General features: G+C 33.2%; 1 protein-coding gene across 2 annotated transcripts in view; it reads left to right on the forward strand.

The window, feature by feature from the left end:
- Positions 1-21,365, forward strand: part of Nectin3 (nectin cell adhesion molecule 3) — a 138,553-nt gene that overhangs the window by 24,820 nt on the left and 92,368 nt on the right. For both annotated transcript variants that reach the window (XM_077795338.1, XM_026396102.2), the window contains exon 2: positions 18,579-18,920. In XM_077795338.1, the coding sequence (XP_077651464.1) occupies positions 18,579-18,920 (342 nt within the window). The remainder of the gene's footprint in view (positions 1-18,578; positions 18,921-21,365) is intronic.

The following is a 21,365-nucleotide window of genomic DNA, read 5'->3' on the forward strand; positions in this document are numbered from 1 at the left end:
CAGCCTTGCAAAATCAACTCTAGACCTGTGAAGCTCTACATATTCTTTGCACATACCTCCCAACTGCTTGTGATGCTGGGGTTGGGCTGGAAGGTTCACATAACCATGCAGTTTGGTGGTACTACAGAATCAGGTTTTAGTATCTGACTTCAAACAATTCTGTTAATTGCTTCTTGTGCTCAGTGCCTGTACCATGTTTGAGTAGTCTCTTTGACTTTTTTATTAAAACTTGCTTAGTTAGGTGATAATAGTTCTAGGCTCAAGTATCAGATTCACACAAGTAATAATTTAAAGATCTGTATTTCTAGAGTACAGGTTGGTCTGGGCTGGAAAGTTCATGCTTTTTTTAAAGTTCTGGTTGGACACAATACCTTTATTTTATTTCTTTATTTTTATGTGGTGCTGAGGCTTGAACACAGGGCCTTGAACATGATAGGTGAGCTCTCTGCCTCTAAGCCACAAACCCAGCTCCAAGTTCATGCTTTTTTATTCCACCCTCTTATTCATCCACAGTTTTAAGTCCCATTCATTTGCCTCCTTTAAACAGCAAGTTTAAGATTTTTTGGTTATTCATGCATGTTGGCATACATGTGCTTGAAAATTTTAACCTGGATAATAGGTTAGTATTTATAAGAATTGATAGTTGCCTAGTTCAAAGCACTAGTTCTTTCTTCACAGTGTCTGCATCTGAGAAGGAAAGTTATCACAGACTCCTGGTTTTTATGTTTCACTTACAATAAGTTTACAGTAAGCTAAAGGATCAGAAATACCTTGGTGGAAAAAACAATTCCTTTGCTTGAAAATAGTTTGCTGTTTATTGTAATGCAATTACTATTGTATTTTGGAATATAAATTTTATCATTATGATTAAAACACCTTTAAATTTTTAAATACTGACTTTGTTAATATTTAAAAATGGCAAGAATTACATAGGATGAAAGGGCAATCCAAAGATATTTTTAGTAATTGTTATGGAAATCTTTGCTCATACAATTTGCCTGTGGTTGAAGAAATACTGACTTGGTAACCACAGTCCCTCCTGCATTTTTATTTTGAAAAACCACTGAGCTTTTGAATACCCTGATTAATAGCCTAGAAGATTTTCTTTCTGTGACAGAGTCAGACTTTTTGTACTTAGCATGATGAAATTGGAAAAATGACTTTTCAAATCCAGGAGGCAGCTTCTTGTCTGTTTTGCCACTAGCTAGCCATATGAAAAGTGCTAATTACTTCACTGGTTCTGTAACATGTACTTGGATCAGATATTCTGTAAATTCCCTTTTTGATCCAAAGTTTTGTGCTTCTATTCTGAAAACATGAAGAAATTATGCTTTTTGGCATAATGTAAATTCCATTAAAGAGAACTTTTATTTATGTTGGTTAAATCAAGATACTGTCCTAGTTTGAAATTATAAGGTAGTAATTGAGAACAGATGGTAAAAACACATTTTACAAACATAATTTTATAGAACCTTAAATTGCAACTTAAAGGTCATTAAAAATACTATGATTTTGTAGTTTTGTCATTGCTTTAATAAAATACCTAAAACAGACTAACTTTAAAGAAAAAATGTTGTATCTTGTAGTTTTCAAAGTTCCAGTGCAGGCTTTGTCATTTGCTCAGCTCTGGTGAGGGCCCTCTTGACTGTGTCACGTTATGATGGGAGTACATGTGTCAGGAAGAGATCACATCTTCAGGAAGCCAGGGAGCAACTGGAGTTCTGTAATTCCTAAGGACTTCTGCTAGGTTCCACCTCTTAAAGATTTTCTTACTACCTAACATTGCCACATGAGGGCCAGGCTCATAGAACATGAACTTTTGGAGAACAAACAATATCCAAACCAGAGCAGCGATAAAGTTGGATGGAATTTATATTTAATTTTGATATATAAAAGATATTTAGGAGAATTTTACTATTTCATACACATGTAATTTACTATGTTGATTACATGTAAGTTGTAATTATAGAAATGTAAACTTTTTTAAGTTAGCTCTTTGAGGATGAATCTTTTTAGCTTTATAGAAAACTCTAGAGCTATAGAAAGGAAGTTAACCTTTATTGAACTATTCTAGAACCATGCTATCTTAACTTTCAGCAGTGATGCAAATGTTATATAGCTATATGCTTTAGTACTGTGGTATTAAACCTACTAGCCATATGTCAAACTTGAGCACTTAAAATTTGGCCAGTGTACCCAAAAGCTTGAATGTGAAATTTAATTTAATTTCAATTAATTTAAATTTAAATAACCACATAAGGCTAGTGGTCTAGACAGTGATTTCTAAGAATGCTAAGCACTGTATCAGATGGTAATTAGAAGACTTTAGTTCTGATTTCCTGTCATTTCTTATTATTGTCCTTCCTTCCATTTGGATTTAGCCTTTCTTTCTAGTCTTATTTGTACTACCCTATTTCGACTTCATGCTAGATCTTTGCTTAGTGTGGAATGAAGTAGTCTTCTCAGCCTATGAAAAGTTTAGCCTTCAAGGTATAGCTTTTATGGTGGTACTTGTAAAGCTTTTGTGAATCTTTTGGATTATGCCAAATAGCATTGTCTCTTATTATTTGTATGACATAGGATAAATCTTGATTCTTAATCTGTCTGGAAAAGAAATTCTTAGCTATGTACCTCCAAAGGTGATTTTTTTTGATCAAATAAAATGGTGTATATAAGAGTTTATTTTTGGCAATTTTTAAGAATGTATAATTTTAAAGTGATTAGACATTCTGTGAAGATTAAATCCCAGAGAAATCAATTTTCCACCATTCAGCCATCATCTCCTACTACATACCTTACTTTACTTGACACTGAATTCTAATAATTCTTTAATATATTGGGTCTATAGTCCTTTGATCATAGTTCCTTTTCTTTCCTTCTTGACCACCTTAAAATCCATAGTGTATCATTAAAATTATTTATTTGCCTGTACAGTTCTCATATAATTGTTTGCTTTATGAGACAGTGTAAATCTTTATTCTTCGCTTTCTTCATAACTCCACAGGTTGCTGAAAGATATCAATGTTAGATATAATTCAATATTAGTAACTTCATGTGATCATTGGAATTATCCTGAAGCCCTGCATTTTCCTAATCAACAGTTTTCAAGCTCTGTAGTCCCAAAACTTTTTTACACTCTGAAAAAATCATTGAGGAGGACTACAATGAATTTTTTTGTTAATGCAGATACTACCTATTTGCTTTGCTAAAAATTAAAGACTAAGAGATTTAAAAATGCTTATTTATTAAAAAGTAGTAGTCAATTATGAGTTAACGTTTTTAGATGACATTAAATAACATTCTTAATGTAACTGTCAAAATAGTTTTTTTTTTTTTAACTTCATTAAATATCTAAGAAGGTCTTGGGGATTCTCAGAGATCCAAACTTGGTGAATTGCAGGTTGAGTCTCCCTAATCTGAAAATCTTATACTGGGAACTTTTTCAGCACCTATTCAAAAAGTTTTAGATTTTTGTATTAAGGATGCTTAATAGGTCAAATTTATGCAAATATTCAAAAATCTGAAAAACACTGGAATCTGAAACACTTTTGGCCCCAAGCATTTCAGATAAGGGATACTTAATCTATATTGCATCATCAATCCATATACTTTTCCTCTACAACTGTTCCACACTTCATTTCCTTTTAAGCCTCTAAAACTTCCTCTTACTCTCAGATGAAAATTTTGCTTACTTTTCCCAAAAGCAAATAGTGGTAAAAAGAGGATGTTTTACTACCATTTATCTGTCTGTGCTTATACCGTTACTCTGCTGTAATAGATACATAAGGAAAGGCCAACAGCATCCTTTTCATCCTAAATTTATCCTATACTATTTCCTCAAGGATCTCCTTTCAGCAATTGGCCTTTCCTTCTTTTGTATCATAAATTATCCTTTTGGGTCATTTCCATCACATGCAAATATATCTCCTCTTTAATAATAAAAATCCCCACAGAATTCCCTCTGCAAAATTTCTCTTCTCTTATTTACCAAAACAATTTTATTGGGGAATAAGTGACATAATAAGCTGTGCATATTTGTGATATATGTGTAATTTGGTAAGTTTTGACAAAAGTATACATCTGTGAAACCATTACTGTAGTCCCAGTGGTGAATGTTATTCATCATCTTCCAAAGTTTTATTGAGCCCTCTAATTCATCCATCACACTTTGTTCAGTTTCTTCTTTTCAAGCATGGACTGACCTGCTTTCTGTCACTATAGTTTGCCTTTTCTAGAGTTTGATGTAAATGGAATCATATTATAAACACTTGTTCTGTCTATTTTCAGCATTATTATTTTAAAATTCATCAGTGTTATGGCATGTATAGATTTATAGTATTGCTACATAGTAATTTGTTGTGCGGACAGGCCATTCCTTTTTAAAAATAGACTTATTTATTTATTTATTTTTTAAATATTTATTTTTTAGTTGTGGTTGGACGCAATATCTTTGTTTTGTTAATTTTTATGTGGTGCTGAAGATCTAACTCAGGGCTTCACACATGCAAGGCGAGTACTCTATTGTTGAGCCACAATATCAGCCCTTAGACTTATTTATTTATTTGAAGAAGTTGTATTTATCTTAGCAAAGTTAAACAGAAGATATTGTGTTCCTATATTACCTCCCCTCCCCTCCACCAGCAGTACAACCATTTCCAACATCAGCCTGTTACAGAGTGTAACATTTGCTCTAATTTGTGAACTCACATTGAGGCATCATTAGTACCCAAAGTACACCATTTAGATTAGGATTGATTTTCATTGATATACATTTTGTGGGTTTTAACAAATGTGATGTGTACCCACCACTATAGTATCCATGTTTCACTGTCCTTAAAGTATTTTCCTATTTCTCCCTGTTCCCTACCCACTGGTGACCGCTGATCTTTTTATTCTTTAAACAGTTTTGTTTTTTTCCCCATAATCTCAATAGAATACAACAGGTGGTCTTTTAGATTGGCTTCTTTTTTAGTTGGCAATATGAATTTAAGATTGCTTCTTGATTCTTATTACTCAATCACTTATTTCTTTCTAACACTGAATAAAACACAGTGTTCTTTGTACCGTAGTTTATCTGTTCACCTATTGAAAGATGTATTGATTGCTTCCTAGTTTTGATAATTATAAATAAAGTTGCTATTTACATCCATGTAAAGGTTACTTTATTGGACATAATTTTTTATCTCATTTGAGTAAATACCAAGAAATATGATTGCAAGATTTTATGGTAAGAACATGTGTAGTTTTGTAAGAAAGTGCTAAATTGTATTCCAAAGTAGACAAGTTCTTTTGTATTCTCATAAACAATGAATGAGAGTGCTATTACTCCATATCCTTGCCAGCATTTGTCAATATTTGAGTTTGGCCATTCTAATAGATGTGTAGAGGTGTTTTTTTTTTTGCAATTCCGTAGTGATGTAGTGATGTAGGCTGTTGGGCATCTTTTCATACGCTTGTTGTCATATGAATATCTTCTTTGGTGGTGTTTTCCTATATTTTGGAAAGTAGCTTTATTACTATATCTTTTACAAACATTTTCTCCCAGTCTCTATCTTGTCTTCTCATTCTCTTGATAGTGCCTTTTTCAGAACAAGAATTTTTAATGAAGTACAGCATGCCACCTACTGCTTTTGTGTATCATATCTTTGGTTTTATCTAAAAACTCATTGCTATATCCAAGGTCATTTAGACTTTTTCAGTGTTAGATTTCCTAAGAGTTCTATAGTTTTGCTTTAATATCTAAGCCTCTGATCCATTTTAACTTTTGTGTAGAGTGTAAGAGAGCTATGTGTAAAGTTTTATCTTTTCATTTGAGTAGTGTCTTGTTCCAGCATCACTTGTTGAATAATTTTACCTATTGTATTTATTATTTTGGTTCCTTTTCCAGAGATTAGTTGATTGTATTTGGTGAATCTATTTCTGGACTTCATTCTATTCCACTAGTCTATTTGTCTGTTCTTATTCCTGTATCTCTTAGACTGTCTTGATTACTGTTTACCAGATTATGCCAGTACTTTATCCTTGCACCTTTCCATCAATACCGTGTTGATTGTTCAGGCTCTTCTGCCTCTCCATATAAGCTTTAAAACCACTTTGTTGGCATCTACAGTATAACTTGTTATGGTTTGGATATGAGGAGTTTCCCCAAAACTCCTATGTGGATGTAGACATGTTTGGAGGTAAAATGATTGGAATGTGAGATTTGTAAACTAATCAGGTCTATCCTAGTTTGATTGGAGTTACTGGGTGGTAACTGTAGGTAGGTGGGGCATGGCTGGAGGAGATGGGTTATTGGGGATGTGCCCTGGAAGTGTTAATCTTCCCTGTGGTCCCTTCCCCCTCTTCCTCTATTTGCTTCCTGTGTATCATGAGGGGACAGCTTCCCTCTACCATGCATCTTCTCCCATGATATTCTGACTCACCTTGGACCTAGAGGAGTCTGCTAATATTTTGATGGAGATTGCATTGAATCTATCAATTGAAGAAGAACTAACATCTTGACAATATCATGTCTTTTTATTCATGGATATAAGATTCCTCTACATTTATTTACTTCTTTGATTTCACATCAGAATTTTATGATTTTCTGCATATGAGCCTTATACAGATATATTTTATTGGGTTTGTACTTGAATATTTCATTTTAGAGGAGATAAGGTGTTACTCTGTTTTAATTTCAAATTTTATTTGTTTATGACTGGTATATAGAAAATTGATTGTCTTGTTTTTTAATCTGTGTCCTGCAACATTGATATAATTGTTTATTAGTTCCATGAGTTTATCCTTTGTGAACAAAGATATTTTTATTTGTTCCTTCCTAACTAATATATGCCTTTTATTTATTTATTTTTGTTGTTGTTATTAGCTAGACTTTCAGTATGATGTTATAAAAGAAGAGGTGGGAGTGGACATCCTTGCCTTGTTCTTGATCTTCAGAGGAAAAATTTCTACTTAGTTATCATTAAGTATGATGGTAGCTGTAGTTTTTCTGCAGATGTTCTTTATCAAATTGAGGAGGTATCTCTCTTCTGGTTGGGTGTTTTTTCTTTTTTACTGCTAAGTAATATTTCATTGTATGATTATAATTATTTTATTCATTCATTTGTTGATGAACTTTTGGATCATTTCCGGTTTTGAGCTGTTATGAATAAAGTTTCTATGAACATTTACGTACAAGTCTTAGTATGTGGACACATACTTTATTGGGTAAGACATAGGACTGGTATGGTTGCTTCATAACAGTGCCTCTTTATTTAACTTTAAGAAACTACCAAGTATCTTCCAAGGTTGTTGTATCATTTTGCAGTCCAACCAGTAATGCAGGAGAAGTTTAGTTAATCAACATTCTCTTCAACATTTGGTATTGCCAATCTTTTTAATTTTATCTATTTTAGTGTGTATGCAGTGATATTTAACTGTGTTCTTAAATTTGCATTTACCTGATATTGAGCATATTATGCTTATTCTTGTATCTTAATTTGGTGACATTTATGTTTAGCTCCTTTACCCATGTTTTTAATATTTTTTAGTTGTAGTTGGACACAATGCCTTCATTTTGTTTATTTATTTTTTATGTGGTGCTGAGGATCGAACCCAGGGCCATGCATATATGTGCTAGGCAAGTGCTCTACTGCTGAGCCACAACCCCAGCCCTCTTTTTTTTTTTTTTAAATTAGTTTGTTTTCTTTCTTAATATGGAGTTTTGTGAGTTTGTTTGTTGTTTGTTTGTTTTGGTCCTTTTCAGATATATGTTATGCAGAGATTTTCTATTCAGTGGCTTGTTTAAGAGCGTCTTTTGAAGAGCAGAAATTTTTAATTCTGATGAAATCTTATGGTAATGCATTTAATGACATTGAATAAATAAGGTTCGCTCTTTTGTATGAATTTTAGAAATGTCAATTTCTATTAAAGCCTAAAAGAATTAATTTTTATTGCATTGAATCTGTAGATCAGTTTGGGGAGAATTAATGTTTTAAGAATGTTGAGTCTTCTCATGAATAAGGTGTATATCTCTCAATTTATTTAGATCTTTAATTTCTTTCACAAATTTTGTTGTTTTGACTATGTTTTCATACCTTTGTTCACATTTATCCTTATTTTATCTTTTTTTTTTGATACTATTCTCCACAGCAGTGTTGTTAATGTTTCATTTTCTAATGTTTCACTGTTAATACATGGTAATACAATTATTTTCTGTATATTGCTTTTAGGACCTACATGAAGACTACTAATGCATTTGCTGACCAATCTCATTATAGTAGCCTTTTTATTTTTTGTAGATTTCACTAAATTTTCTATATAGATATTTGTTTTCTCTTAAATGAAGACATTTCTTTCTTATTGGTCTGGATACCTTTTATTTCTTTTTTTATTGTAGTGTCTGGAATCTTCAGCACAATTTTAGTTATAACTCAGAGTTCTCCGTCACTGTAACTAAAAGATCCAACAAGAATAACTTAGAGGAGGAAAAGTTTATTTGGGGTCAGAGTTTTAGAGGTCTCAGTTTATAGATGATGATTCCATTGTTCTAGGCCCAAGATGAGGCAGAACATCATGGGGGAAGAAGCCCAGCTGAGGGAATCTGCTTAGCTCATGGTAGGATCAGGAATCAGAGAGACAAAGTGGGAAGAAGCCACACAGAAGTTGCATCCTTCTGGGCAAGCCCCTACTGGTGCACCTCCAGTCATACCCCACCTGCCTATAGTTACCACCTTGTCAGTCCATTCATTTGGGATGGACTGATGAAGTTACCACTCTTTCGTAATAAAATCATTTCATTTCTGAATGTTCCCTAATTAACAGGAGCTTTTGGAGAACATCTCAAGTCTAAACCATAATGCTCAGGAGGAGTGCCTGCCTCTATTTAGTTTCTTTGTTTCTATGCTGTGGTTTTGAAATTCTCTTGATGTAGTAAGCTAAGGCCAGTCCCAGGGCTCACTTGGTTTAATTGTTTCTCCGGAATCAGTAGGGTCTCTTGATATCCTCAGGGGATTGGTTCCATAACTACTCTTTCACCTTCTCATGGATACCAGAATCCTTAGATGCTGAGGGCTCATATAAAAAATGGTAGTGTATTTGCATATAATCTACTCATGACTTTTTGTATACATTAATTCATTTTTAGATTATCATCATACCTTATATTGTGTAAATAGTTGTATTGTTTGGGGAATGATGACAAGAAAAATAATCTGTACATGTTTAGTACACATGGAACCATTATAAGACTAACTATATAGTACACAATTGAGAAGCAAGGCCAACAATGACTAATCGGTTCAAGGGAGAGACTGAGGCATCAATGAAGTGGTAGGAGCTACTTCAGGTTATACCTACACATCACTTCACATGGTTTCAGTGTAGTGCTTGGTGCATGATAGTCAAATTTTACTTTTTGTAACCTGGAATTTTTTCCCCCTTGTATATATTTTCTGTCTACAAATGTAGGACCTGTGGATAGAGAAGGGTGTACTTTGTTGCCTGTTGACCATTGTCTTAAATAGTTGTTTCAGACAGGAGGATGAATCTTGTTACTTTTTTTTTGGTCTGAAAGCAAAAGTCCTTAGTCTATTTTAAATCTTTTCCAATCAAGCTTTTGTCTTCACCATTCTACCAACAAACAGTGTCTAAAATCAGTGGTTACTTATCGGTCCTCCTTTTTGACCTGTTAACAGCATTTGTAATAATTTATCACTCCCTCTATTTAGGTTCTTTATTCACTTACTATGCAGGATAATACCTTCTTGGTTCTCTTCCTTCTTCCCTGGCCAATCTTTTCCCATCTTTTTTGATTTTTTTTTTCTACTTCCCAATCTTTAAATGTTTTAGTGCATCTCAGATGCTTTTCTTAATACCTCATTTCTCTTTGCTATTAATACTCTACAGATGAGTTCATCTTGTCTCATGACTTCATAAAATTTTGTCTGTTGATTACTCTAAGTTTATATCTCAAATCCATCACTTTCTCCAAAATGTCATGCTTTCACATATCCCTCTCCTTATTCAGTATATTCTGAGTTCCTCTTCATCGCAACACTTAAACTATTCCACTTGCTAGTTCTCATTCCAATTGCTCAGACCAAAAAAAAAAAAAAAAAAAAAAATTAAAAAAAATCTTGTTTGCTGAGCTTTTGTTACAATTCAAAGGCCTGCCATGAGGTAACACAAGTCCCCTCTTTACCCCAATTCCTGAAATCATGCCAGAAATATTTCAGATTGGAGTTACAGGCACAAGTTTATTAGAAGGGATAATAGAAGGGAAAAGAGGACACTCTGAATGGACAGAATGTGTCCTTTCACAGAGGAGGAAGATGGTCTGCTCTCCACACTCCCAGTAAGTTTCCAGAGAGTCCTGCCTAAGTCTCTCTCTTGATTTTCGATTGATTGAAGGATGACGTCAGACTTTTAAGTCCCTAATGTCACTTTGGCCCATGCTGACTGGTTTAATTGGTACCTGTTCTTACAGATTTTATGGTTAGGGAGGTTATCCGTATTTACCTAAGTTATGGGATCTGATCTGTGTAAGAGTCACCAAAGTCGCCCCATTTCAGAGCAACTTGTGTTCTTTTTATTGGCATTTGGGCCTGCATTTCTCCTGCAGATGACATGTAGTTTGCTGAGGAATGTAACACATCCTTTGGATTTGAGCTAGGCAGAGCTGCAGGAAAATTTCTTTTTAAAGAAAGCATGTGGGGTCTGCACAGTGGGTCAGTTTATAAATTTCCTTTAATTCCTTTAATCTCCCATTTTCCTAACCACTCATATCTGTTTGTTCCATATCGTTTTCAAAATATAATTGTCCCGAATCTGACTTCTTAAGATTATCGTCTTGATTGCCCTATTTCAAACTCCATCTTCTCCTCTGTTAACATAACAGATTCTTAACTGGTATCTGTGGTTTAGTCTTGGCTTTCCTGCTATTTTCCCAACAGAGCTGCAAGGTCATTTTAAAAGATAGGTTAGAATGTCATATTTCTGCAAAAATTTTCTAGTAGTTTTTCATCTTATTCAGGATTAAACCCAGTTCTTAAAACGACCTGCATGATCCTTGCTATCTCTGTGCCCTCATATCCTACCATTGAACCTCTCATTTATTCACTCTAGGGTCACTAAAAGGACCTTTCTTCTCCCTCACTTTTTTTTTTTTTAACTCTTTGCTCCGTTTTCATCTTAAAATGCCTTCTTTTATATCACCCTTGTATTGAAAAACTATTCTATGTCTATCTGAAAGTAATCCCTCTGTTTTAGTTAGCTTTTTCATTGTTGTGATAAATGTATCCAAGAACAACAGAGGAGAAAAAGCTTATTTGGACTCAAGGTCCTTATCAGTCTGTTGACAGATCTATTGCTCTGGACCCAAGGTAAGGGAGGACATCCTGGAAGAAGGGTGTGGGAGAGGGAAGCTGTTCCACTCTTGACAGCAAGGAAACGGGGAGGTGGTGGGGAGAATGGGGAGTTGGAGAGGGATCCCAGAGAAGATGCACCCTTCCAGGGCAAGGCCCCAGTGATCCACCTTTCAGCCTCACCCCATCTGCCTACAGTTACACCTAGCCAGTCCATTCAAACTAGTATGGTCTATTTAGGTCACAAATTCCATAATCCAATCATTTACATCTGAGCATTCTTAGCATTGTTTCACATGTGAGTTTCGGGGGCCACCATACAATCCAAACCAAAACATCCTCTTAACTTGTTTTATTTTTCTCCAGAGTTATATATTTTTACTTTCTTCCTTATTGTTTCCAGTGTTCAATGTAAACTTCTCAATGGCAGAAACATCTATACCATGCTATTCTTAGCACCTGTAATAGGACCTGGCATGAAGTTAAGTGCCTCACACATACTGAATGAATGGTTGGTTTTCTCAACCAAATTTAGCTATTATGACCAGGTTTCTCCTTAGAATATAGAATAGAACATTCTATAATCCCAGAATTATGTTTTGTAGTTAGGACATGAGAAGAGATGTGAGTAGGCAGTTTATAGTTTTTGTAATAAGTTATTTAATTCTCTTGACTATTCCTTTATGCTTATTTCTGTTTTGAGTATTGCTTGGGGATTTTGTTGGAAAGCCTTTTTAAATTTTTGAAGTTGACATGACTTAAACAATTTATAAGTTCAAAATAATTCAAGCTAATTATGCAGTGTTCCAGTGAGAAGTTTGATTAATCTAAAATATGTTGAAGCATGTGGAAGTTGTTGAAGATACTTAGATGTTGTTTTATAACTAGTTTATTGAAAATGTGTGCTTTTTTTTAATAGTTGCTTCAGAAAATTATTCTAAAGGAATCTGAAAGTGTCCATAGCTCAAAGTTGTATTTACTATACGTAGTTGGACACAGATAAAAATATATGTTTAATTTGTAGAATATCTACATATACATATTTTGTAGATCTTAATGATAGGTAACAGACAGACATAGCTATGGGAATTGAGGTTGAGAGAATAATTCTGTAAACTGGGCCCATTGCATTGACCCTCAGCTTTTTTTTTTTTTTAAAGGCAGCTTACCTTTGGCCCTGTCCTGTTGTAAATCGATAGGATATGCTACATTTTTAGTAAAAAACCTATTATCTGAAGGAGAAATGCAGCCCAAAGACTCAAATTACCCTAAATGGGGGAGTATACTTTTATTCCCTTTATACTGAGCAAAGATTCAGGATTCAAGAAAATAAGATTTCACAGGTTCAGCTCTTTCCTAGTCCCTGAAGCCTTCCTTATCACAGCAAAAGGGAGAGAGACATTCTGGTGCTAACATCAGAGCAGGGAGAGAGTTTCCAAATTCAGCTACTTACATTCCCCTTACCCCCACTCCCTGAAAATACACTCACCCCTGGAGATCTCTGAAGTCTGTATTCTGTTGTACTGTGCACTTATCTTTCCTACTAATTTTCCTAGTAACTCATACTTGTTATTGTACAACCCATTTGAAATCTTTCCTTGTAAGTATCTGCAGTATCTAGAACCAATCACCTGCCTTGCTTTCCTGCAGCTGCTTTTCAGAGCCACAGCTCTGTGTGCCTAAAGTGCTGATGGCCTACCATTTCTGGTTCATAGCTGTGGAAATGGGACTGGAAAGGGAACTGCTGCCACTTTATTCATACTTTCATTTCGAGCACTTTAGCACAATCTCCAATATAAATTTGAAGTTTTTATTATTTAAAAATAATCCGTAGTAGTTACAGAATATAAGATTTTATATTTTCTGTCACAAGTTATTTCTTAGATTGATGTTTCCAGATACTTTGTATTCTTTGGACACCCTCTAAATACTGAATGACCATTCAAATATACATGAAGACTTCAGAAGTTATGTTTTTATCAAAATGTTTTCATGGAATTACAGGTAGGGGAAGAAACACTCCCATTCTTCAAAAGAATAATAAGTTAGTTTTATATCATTAGATAATTAATTAAACTAAACTTAAACTTGTAAATCAAGTAAAATATGTTGAAGTATAAAATATGTTGAAGTATGCCGAAGTTGTTGAGGATACTTAGATGTTGTTTTATAAATAGTTTATTGCTTTTATTTATTACATAAATGGCATATTTTGATATGGTTTCCCTTGAATCCTAGCATGAAAGTAGCCTGGAACACCTTATGACATGGTTAGAATTCTTGGCAGATAGAGAATGATCCATTTCTTTGCACTTCCTTAATCTCTTTGGATTCCAGATTTACATCACAACTAATGGTGAACTTCAGGTCTTTTGTAACAAATGTGTCTCTAAGACACTTTGCTCTTTAGTTAAACTTAATTTCAGATTGAAAGCAGAGGAATGAAATAGGCTAAAGATTTTGGGAGTCCCTCAAAAATAAGGCATTCTGATAGCGAGTTTTTTTGGTGGTCAGGTACTGGAGATTGAATCCAGGGGTACTTAACCACTGAGCCACGTACAGAGCCCCTTTTTTATTTTATTTTGAGACAGCATCTCACTGAGTTACTGCAGCTGGCTTTGAACTTGTAGTCCTCCTGTCTCAGCCTCCTGTGCAGCTGGGATTAGAGGCATGCACCACTGTACCCTGAAGGAGTTTGGTTTAAGAATTATAACAAAAGATCTTTTCCTCCAATTTTAAGATTTCATGGAGAAAATCTTATTTACAAGTTGTCTTTAGCTTTTTAGTTTGGGCCTGGAATAGAAATATATTAGACTTTTTTATTTGCAAGCAACAGAGCTCTAACTGACTAAAATGCAAAAGTAATATCATTAGAAATTCACAGAATGTAAGGGAGAACCAAACTATCAATTCTCGAAAAGTAGTACAAAATCTTGCTCAGAGGCTTATGGGTTGAAACAAAGAAACATACACCAAAACTTGCAAAAATTGCTCAGAATATTTTTGTAGAAAAATCAGTTATTATCTCCTATAAATTAAAACAAACTTTTGATAGTTAACATTAGTATTTTTTTTACTAGTAAAACTAAATACATTTTTATGAGTGAATTATGTCTACACATAAGATTCGTTGTGACATATTCATACATGCACGTAACATAATTTGGCGAGTTTTGTCACCCAGTACCTTCCTTTCCTTTGCACCCCTGCCTTCCTCCATACTTTCATGGTCTCCTAGTTTCATGAGACTCCCCTGCTTCTCCTTTTTTTTTTTTCTTTTTGAATTCCACATGAGAGAAAACATGACTTGAATTTCTGAGTCTAGCTTTATTTTGTTTAACTTAATGCAGTCAAGTTTCATCCATTTTCATGCAAATGACATAATTCTTTCTGTCTGAGTAAAACTCTATATATTTATCACATTTTTGATCTGTTGACAGACATGGTGGCTGGTTTCATAACTTAGCCATTGTGAATTGCACATATAAACATGGGTATGCATGTGTCATATGCTGACTTCAATTATTTTAAAACCAAATGCTTTTTAATGAAAATATCAATTAGTAAGTTTTGAAAGATTCTTACATTTTTATCAGAGGATTACTTTTTTGGTCAACTCATGAGCCTTTTTCTTGGTGGGTTTGCTTTTGAATGTGGTAGACACACCATACAGGCACAGACAGACACAGCTTGAAAAGGAAAGGATGGAAATTGATATACCATGCAAATGGAGCCTGAAAACAAACAGGAGTATACCTACTCTTGTTCATGACAAAGCAGATTTCACACCAAATTCAGTCAGAAGAGACAAAGAAGGTATTTGATAAGTTCAGCAAGAAGAAACAACAACAATAAATATTTATGCCCCAAACGTGGGTTCCTCTAACTATGTAAAAGAGGCACTACTCAAATTGAAGTGTCAGACCCCAGTATAATAATATTAGGTGATTTTAGCACACCTTTTTCACCATTAGATAGGTCATCTAGACATAAATTCAGAAGACTTTTTGGACATGAAAAATATTGTTAATCAAATGGACCCAACAGACACTTGTAGAATATTTCATCCAACAATGGCTAAGTATACTTTCTTCTCAGCAGCTCATGGAACCTTCTCCAAAACAGAGCATGTTTTAGGCCACAAAGCAACTTTTAGCAAATAGAAAAAAAATTATATAATCCTTGTCATCAGATCATAATGGAGTGAAATTGGAAATCAACAGGTCAAAACCTTATAGAAACTATATAAACACATGGAGATTGAACAGTAGTTTTTTTTTTGAATGATGAATGGGTGATAGAAGAAATCAAAGGCAAAATGACAAAATTCTTAAACTCAAATGAAAATAGTGACACAATATACTAGAACTTCTGGAACACTATGAAGGCAATTCTAAGTGGAAAGTTTATAGCTCTGTGTTCCTACAGAAGGAAATCAGAAAGATCCCAAATAAACAACCTAATGTGCATTTCAAGACACTTGAAAAAGAACAAACTAATTCTAAAACCTGTAGAAGTAAGGAAATAATTAAGATCAGAGCCAAAATCAATGAACCTGAGAATAATAAAAAAAATACAAAGGATCAATGAAACAAGAGTTGTATACTTTGATTGATAAGTCCTTAGCTAAACTAACCAAAAGAAAAAGAGAGAAGGGAGGAATCAAATACTTAAATTACATTTTATAATTGTAAAAAATTATAATCGTTAAAAAATAGCACTCCAGTTGTTGTGGTTTAGTAAATTTGTTTTGCTTTATTGAAAAAGAATTAAAATTGGTGTGTTAAAATGTTTCTCAAAGCTTAAAACATGATTTTTAAATGTTATTTTTTACTTTTAATTTTGCTTTTGGTACATCCAAATATTCAGCTTGTTTTTTGGTATTATTTTCTGAAAAATCAAAAAATTTTTTTTTCTTTTAAAGAAAAAGAAAAAGAGAGAAAACCCATATAATAAAATTAGAAATGAAAAAGTAGAAATCTCCACAGACACCTCAGAAATTCAGGGGATCATATCAGGGACTAGTTTTGAAATTTATATTCCAATAAATTGGAAGACCTAGAAGAAGTGTGAATGTATTTCTAGACAAAATAGATGCGCCAAAAATGAATCAAGAGAATGTGGAAAACCTAAACAGACCAATAGCTTGTAATAAGATAATATACTTATGGCTTACTAATTAAGCCTTTTGCAAAAAATTATAAAAGTATTATTACTATTTTGGTTATATGATTCATATGTATTTTGTATAGGTTTTATAAACAGCCAGATTACTGGTTTTTATAGCCTATCACTGGACCTTGGTTTTAGATTTTTCAGATAGTAATGCTTTCTGGTTTTTTTTTTTTTTTCTTATCCTTTCTTGTTTCTTTTCTTTTCTTTTTTTTTTTTTTTTTGATGCACTGCTTTGGATTTGTTTTCATTTGAACAATAGCAGTGATAATGGACCATGCTGTCATGATCTTTCTTTTTAATGGCCTTGCCTCTTTTTATACTTTCACTGTGATGATGGCCACTGTTTGAGAAGTCTGCTATGTTATTAACAATCCTTTTCTCAGATGTTTTATAAAACCAGATAGTGAATATTATATTTTATTAAATGCTTTTATTAATATTTGCACAACTTACTTTTTCATGAGTTTGCATATTTTCTGGTTTAATACCAGGCTCATGATAAATTGATGTAATTCCTGATATACTACCACATTTTGTGTGTCTTGGATTAATGATTAATTGTATATACTTGAAAGTTGATAAAGAACGATAGTCAAATCATGAGGACCTCAAATATTTTGGAGCAGTGGTTTAAAAAACCAAAATTCTTTCTTCCATAGCTGTTAACTATAGTTAGTGAAAACTGTCACTTGCTTTCTATAATATCACTTAAATAGTAAAGTTTGTTCTCTAATTTACATTTTTCCCTTCCAAAATGTGTACATGAAAATAATAATATGAAATATTTTAGTTGTTTAGAACTGTTTGAACATGTTTAAATACATTTTTTTATTATCTTGTGATATCTTTTACATTACATATATGTATATATTTTAAAATTCTAATTAGACAAAATTAAGTTTTAAAGGTATTCATTGTTCATAGTTTTCATTTTTTGAATATATATTTTGGTTTGCCTCTTAATTTTGGGGGGAGTAACTGGGGATTGAACTCAGGGGCATTCAGCCACTGAGCCACATCCTCAGCCCTATTTTGTATTTTATTTAGAGACAGGGTCTCACTGAGCTGCCTAGTGTCTTGCTTTTGCTGAGGCTGGCTTTGAACTTGCAGTCCTCCTGCCTCAGCCTCCCAAGCTGTTGGGATACTTTTTAATTTTTGTACTTTTTCTTTTGCTAGGCGACACATGTGAGTGGTAAACTCTTCAAGGACCTACTATTTGTGTTCTAATGTACTTGTTAATGAACTAATATCTTGATTGACTATAGTATTCATGAATGTTAGTCTTCCCTCAAAACAATTTTTTTTTAAGTTTGGCTCCATTGCTTTTAGGAAGGAAATAAATATTATATGGAAAAAGGTTGATGTCATTTCATTTTAAGTTTTGCTTATGGAATTTTTTTTCATCCTGAAAAGGAAAAAAAATAGATTTCACATTTATATAAGCATTTCTTCATTAGTGTTTGTGAAAAATTGGTCTGTCTTGAAAGATCTTTTTTATGTTAATTTTTAATATAGGAATCCTCTAAAAGAAAATAGTTTGTTATATTTGGTTTGAAAGCTCTTATATGAATAAGTTATTTATTGCTGTATAAAAAAATTACCCTAAAACTTAGTAACTTTAAAACAATATCTACTCATTATCTTTCAATGTCTGTGGGTTAGGAATCTAGGCATGGGAGAAGATACATTAGATGGATCTTCAGTTTTAGAGTCTCATGGGGATGTAAAGTGTCAGCCAGGTCTGGAATCTCACATAAGACTGGTTGACTGGGGAAGTCTCTGCTTCCAAGGTTTGTCTTATTCTAGTGCTTTTTTTTCTACAGTAGTATATATTGTCGAGTATTTAGCTTGATTGATATTCACTCTTTGAATCTTACATCCAGGCCAGAGAATATCTTATTCAGTCCTTTTTGATGTTCAGTCCTAAGAATGGGGGTAATGGTGGGGGTGGAAAGAGAAGGAATATGAATCTGAGAAAAGGGGGAAAAGTGGGGAGAGACACCGTATGTTTTGTGTAATTTCTCCATTTTAACAGCTCCATTATGTGTTTTCCCCTCATAGGTGCCTTAGCTGGACCAATTATTGTGGAGCCACATGTCACAGCAGTATGGGGAAAGAATGTTTCATTGAAATGTTTAATTGAAGTAAATGAAACCATAACACAAATTTCATGGGAGAAGATACATGGCAAAAGTTCACAGACTATTGCAGTTCATCATCCTCAATATGGATTCTCTGTTCAAGGAGAATATCAGGGAAGAGTCCTGTTTAAAAACTATTCACTTAATGATGCAACAATTACTCTACATAACATCGGATTCTCTGATTCTGGAAAATACATATGCAAAGCTGTTACGTTCCCACTTGGAAATGCCCAGTCCTCTACAACTGTAACTGTGTTAGGTAGGTGTACTTGAGTTGTGTATTTTGGTGATAGTAGTGAGGGTTATATATTAGCTTGATTATATTTAGCTTGATTTATATTTAGCTTGATTGATATTCACTGTTTGAATCTTATTTTCAAATTTTAAGATGTTTTAAATTTTCTTCAAATTTGGATTTAAAATACAATAATTCAAATGTGATTTTTCAAATTTTGTCTTAAAACTGATTCTAGAATTTTTCTTTTAAATTATTATTAGTATCTATCCATCTGTCTATATAATTCGTCATTGTTTTAGCTTTCTACTTTTTTCATGAAAGATAATGTTTTAATTGTACTAGAAGCTATTTCTGTGACATTTGTTTCCATTACTACCTCTTATATTTTTAACCTCGAAATAAATAATTACCATCTTTATTTAGTTTTTTCTTTATTTATTTTCAGTGATTGATTTTGACTTCTTGGAGCCTTCTGACACTTTTTCCACATCAATTTTTTTTTCACATCAAATTTTATTCACATCAAATTGGCCTTTGTGGATTTGGATAGCTATTTGAATCTTGTGATATTGCTCATAATAAATGATATTCCTCCATTTTTCTATCTGATAACTGTTAAAATTTATGGTGAAATTTTGAATAACCTTATTAGCATTAAGATAACCACCTGCAGAAGGATGTTAAACAATTTTGAAACACTGCAGATTATTTTTGGAATGATGCAATAAGGATCAAGGAGCAATAGTTTATTGCTCACACAGAAATACACTGCTTAGGTCTTTCCTCCAAAAACTGCTCAGCTGGGGCTGGGGCTGGGGCTGTAGCTCAGGCTTAGAGCACTTGCCTAGCATGTGTGAGGCATTGGGTTTGATTCTCAGCACCACATATAAATAAAATAAAAATCCATCAATAACTAAAAAAAAAAAAAACCTTAAAATAAAATAAAATTAAAAACAGACTGCTCAGCTGCTAGGAATTTGGTTACTGATTGTTTTCCCTAAAGCGAATAAGAATTCCTGACATATAACAGTCATATAGTCAATGTTATATAAGTAAGGTATAAGAATGAATTTGGTGAACATGGTAGTTAAGAAATGCTTTATGGACTCGGTAGTTGTGTTAGTCTTTAAATGATGGACAGTTTTTGTGGATAGGTAAAAATTAAAGAATAGGAAAATATTATTCTAAAATTGAGAGCAGGTGAGCCAAGGCAGAGAGGCAGAAAACTATACATTAAGGCAAAATTTTTCTTACTTCCTACTGGTGATTTTTGGGGTCAGAATTCTTCATTTTGGTGAGCTGTCCTATCCAATGTAGCCTATTTAGAAGCATCCATGACCCCTAACTTACTAAATGCCAGTAGCGCTTCCATCATCCCCTTTGAAAACTCTGCATTAGTGGAACACTGAAAAAGTAATGTGTTGATTCTTCACAAAGTATTTATATAGAAAACAAAAATTTTTTAGTCTTGAAAGGTAAAATAAGAGCAAATTAAAGTAATTTGAATGCTAGACTGACATATTACTAGAAATATGACCTTAATATGTATGTGTGTATATACATATATATATATTATATATATAATATATAATATATTTATATAATATATATTATATTATATATATATATATTATATATATATATATATATAATGGTGTGCGTCTTCTTTCCTGCCTCTTTTACTCTCAGATCCTTCCTGGGTCCATGAACCAGCAGCACTTGGAAGCTTATTAGGAGTACAGAATTTCGGACCTCTCTCAGAGTTACTGAACAATAATTTATGTTTTAGCAAGACCCTCTAATGATTTGTGTCCACTACTACTATGTTCTCACCTGACTTAGAGAACTAACTTGATGACTAATTTAAAGTAGATTTCATGTAGTGAAAGTTCTGATTTAGGAAGATTAGTCTAGAATAGATTAAAATTATGAGATCCTAAAATCATACTGTTTTGGCCATGAGGCTGTGAAGTCTTGAAATTAATTTTCTAATTTCTGCCATTTGAGTGAAGAAGGGCAATATTATTAAGGAATAATTAGCAGGATTTTATAACTCTTTGTAAATATAAGAAACAAGGGAAGTTTGAACAGTAACAGGTTTTGAAACTTGCTGATGGAACAAAACAAATTATTGCTATTATTTGAATGGGCTCATCTGAATTTCAGATAGGTGTTAAGAAGCTTGGATAATAGTTCAGCATTAGGTTTATTAAGTTTAAGGATATATAAATGAAAATACCTGTTGGGTAGTTAGAAACGGAGGAGCCAGACTTGTAGTAAAATTGGATAAAGTTTGGGATCATATGGGCAGTATTACTTATTGAAGTTCTAAGATGGATACAGAACAGGCCTGTGACTGATTATTAGAGCAAGAGGTTGGAAGAATTAATGGATGAAGTGTTCAGGGAAAGCTATGAGACAAGGCAGAGTACTATTATTCATAATAGGAGAAGAAAAGTTTTTAAG

This window comes from Urocitellus parryii, chromosome 2 (genome assembly GCF_045843805.1).
Source record: "Urocitellus parryii isolate mUroPar1 chromosome 2, mUroPar1.hap1, whole genome shotgun sequence".
Lineage (NCBI taxonomy): Eukaryota > Metazoa > Chordata > Mammalia > Rodentia > Sciuridae > Urocitellus > Urocitellus parryii.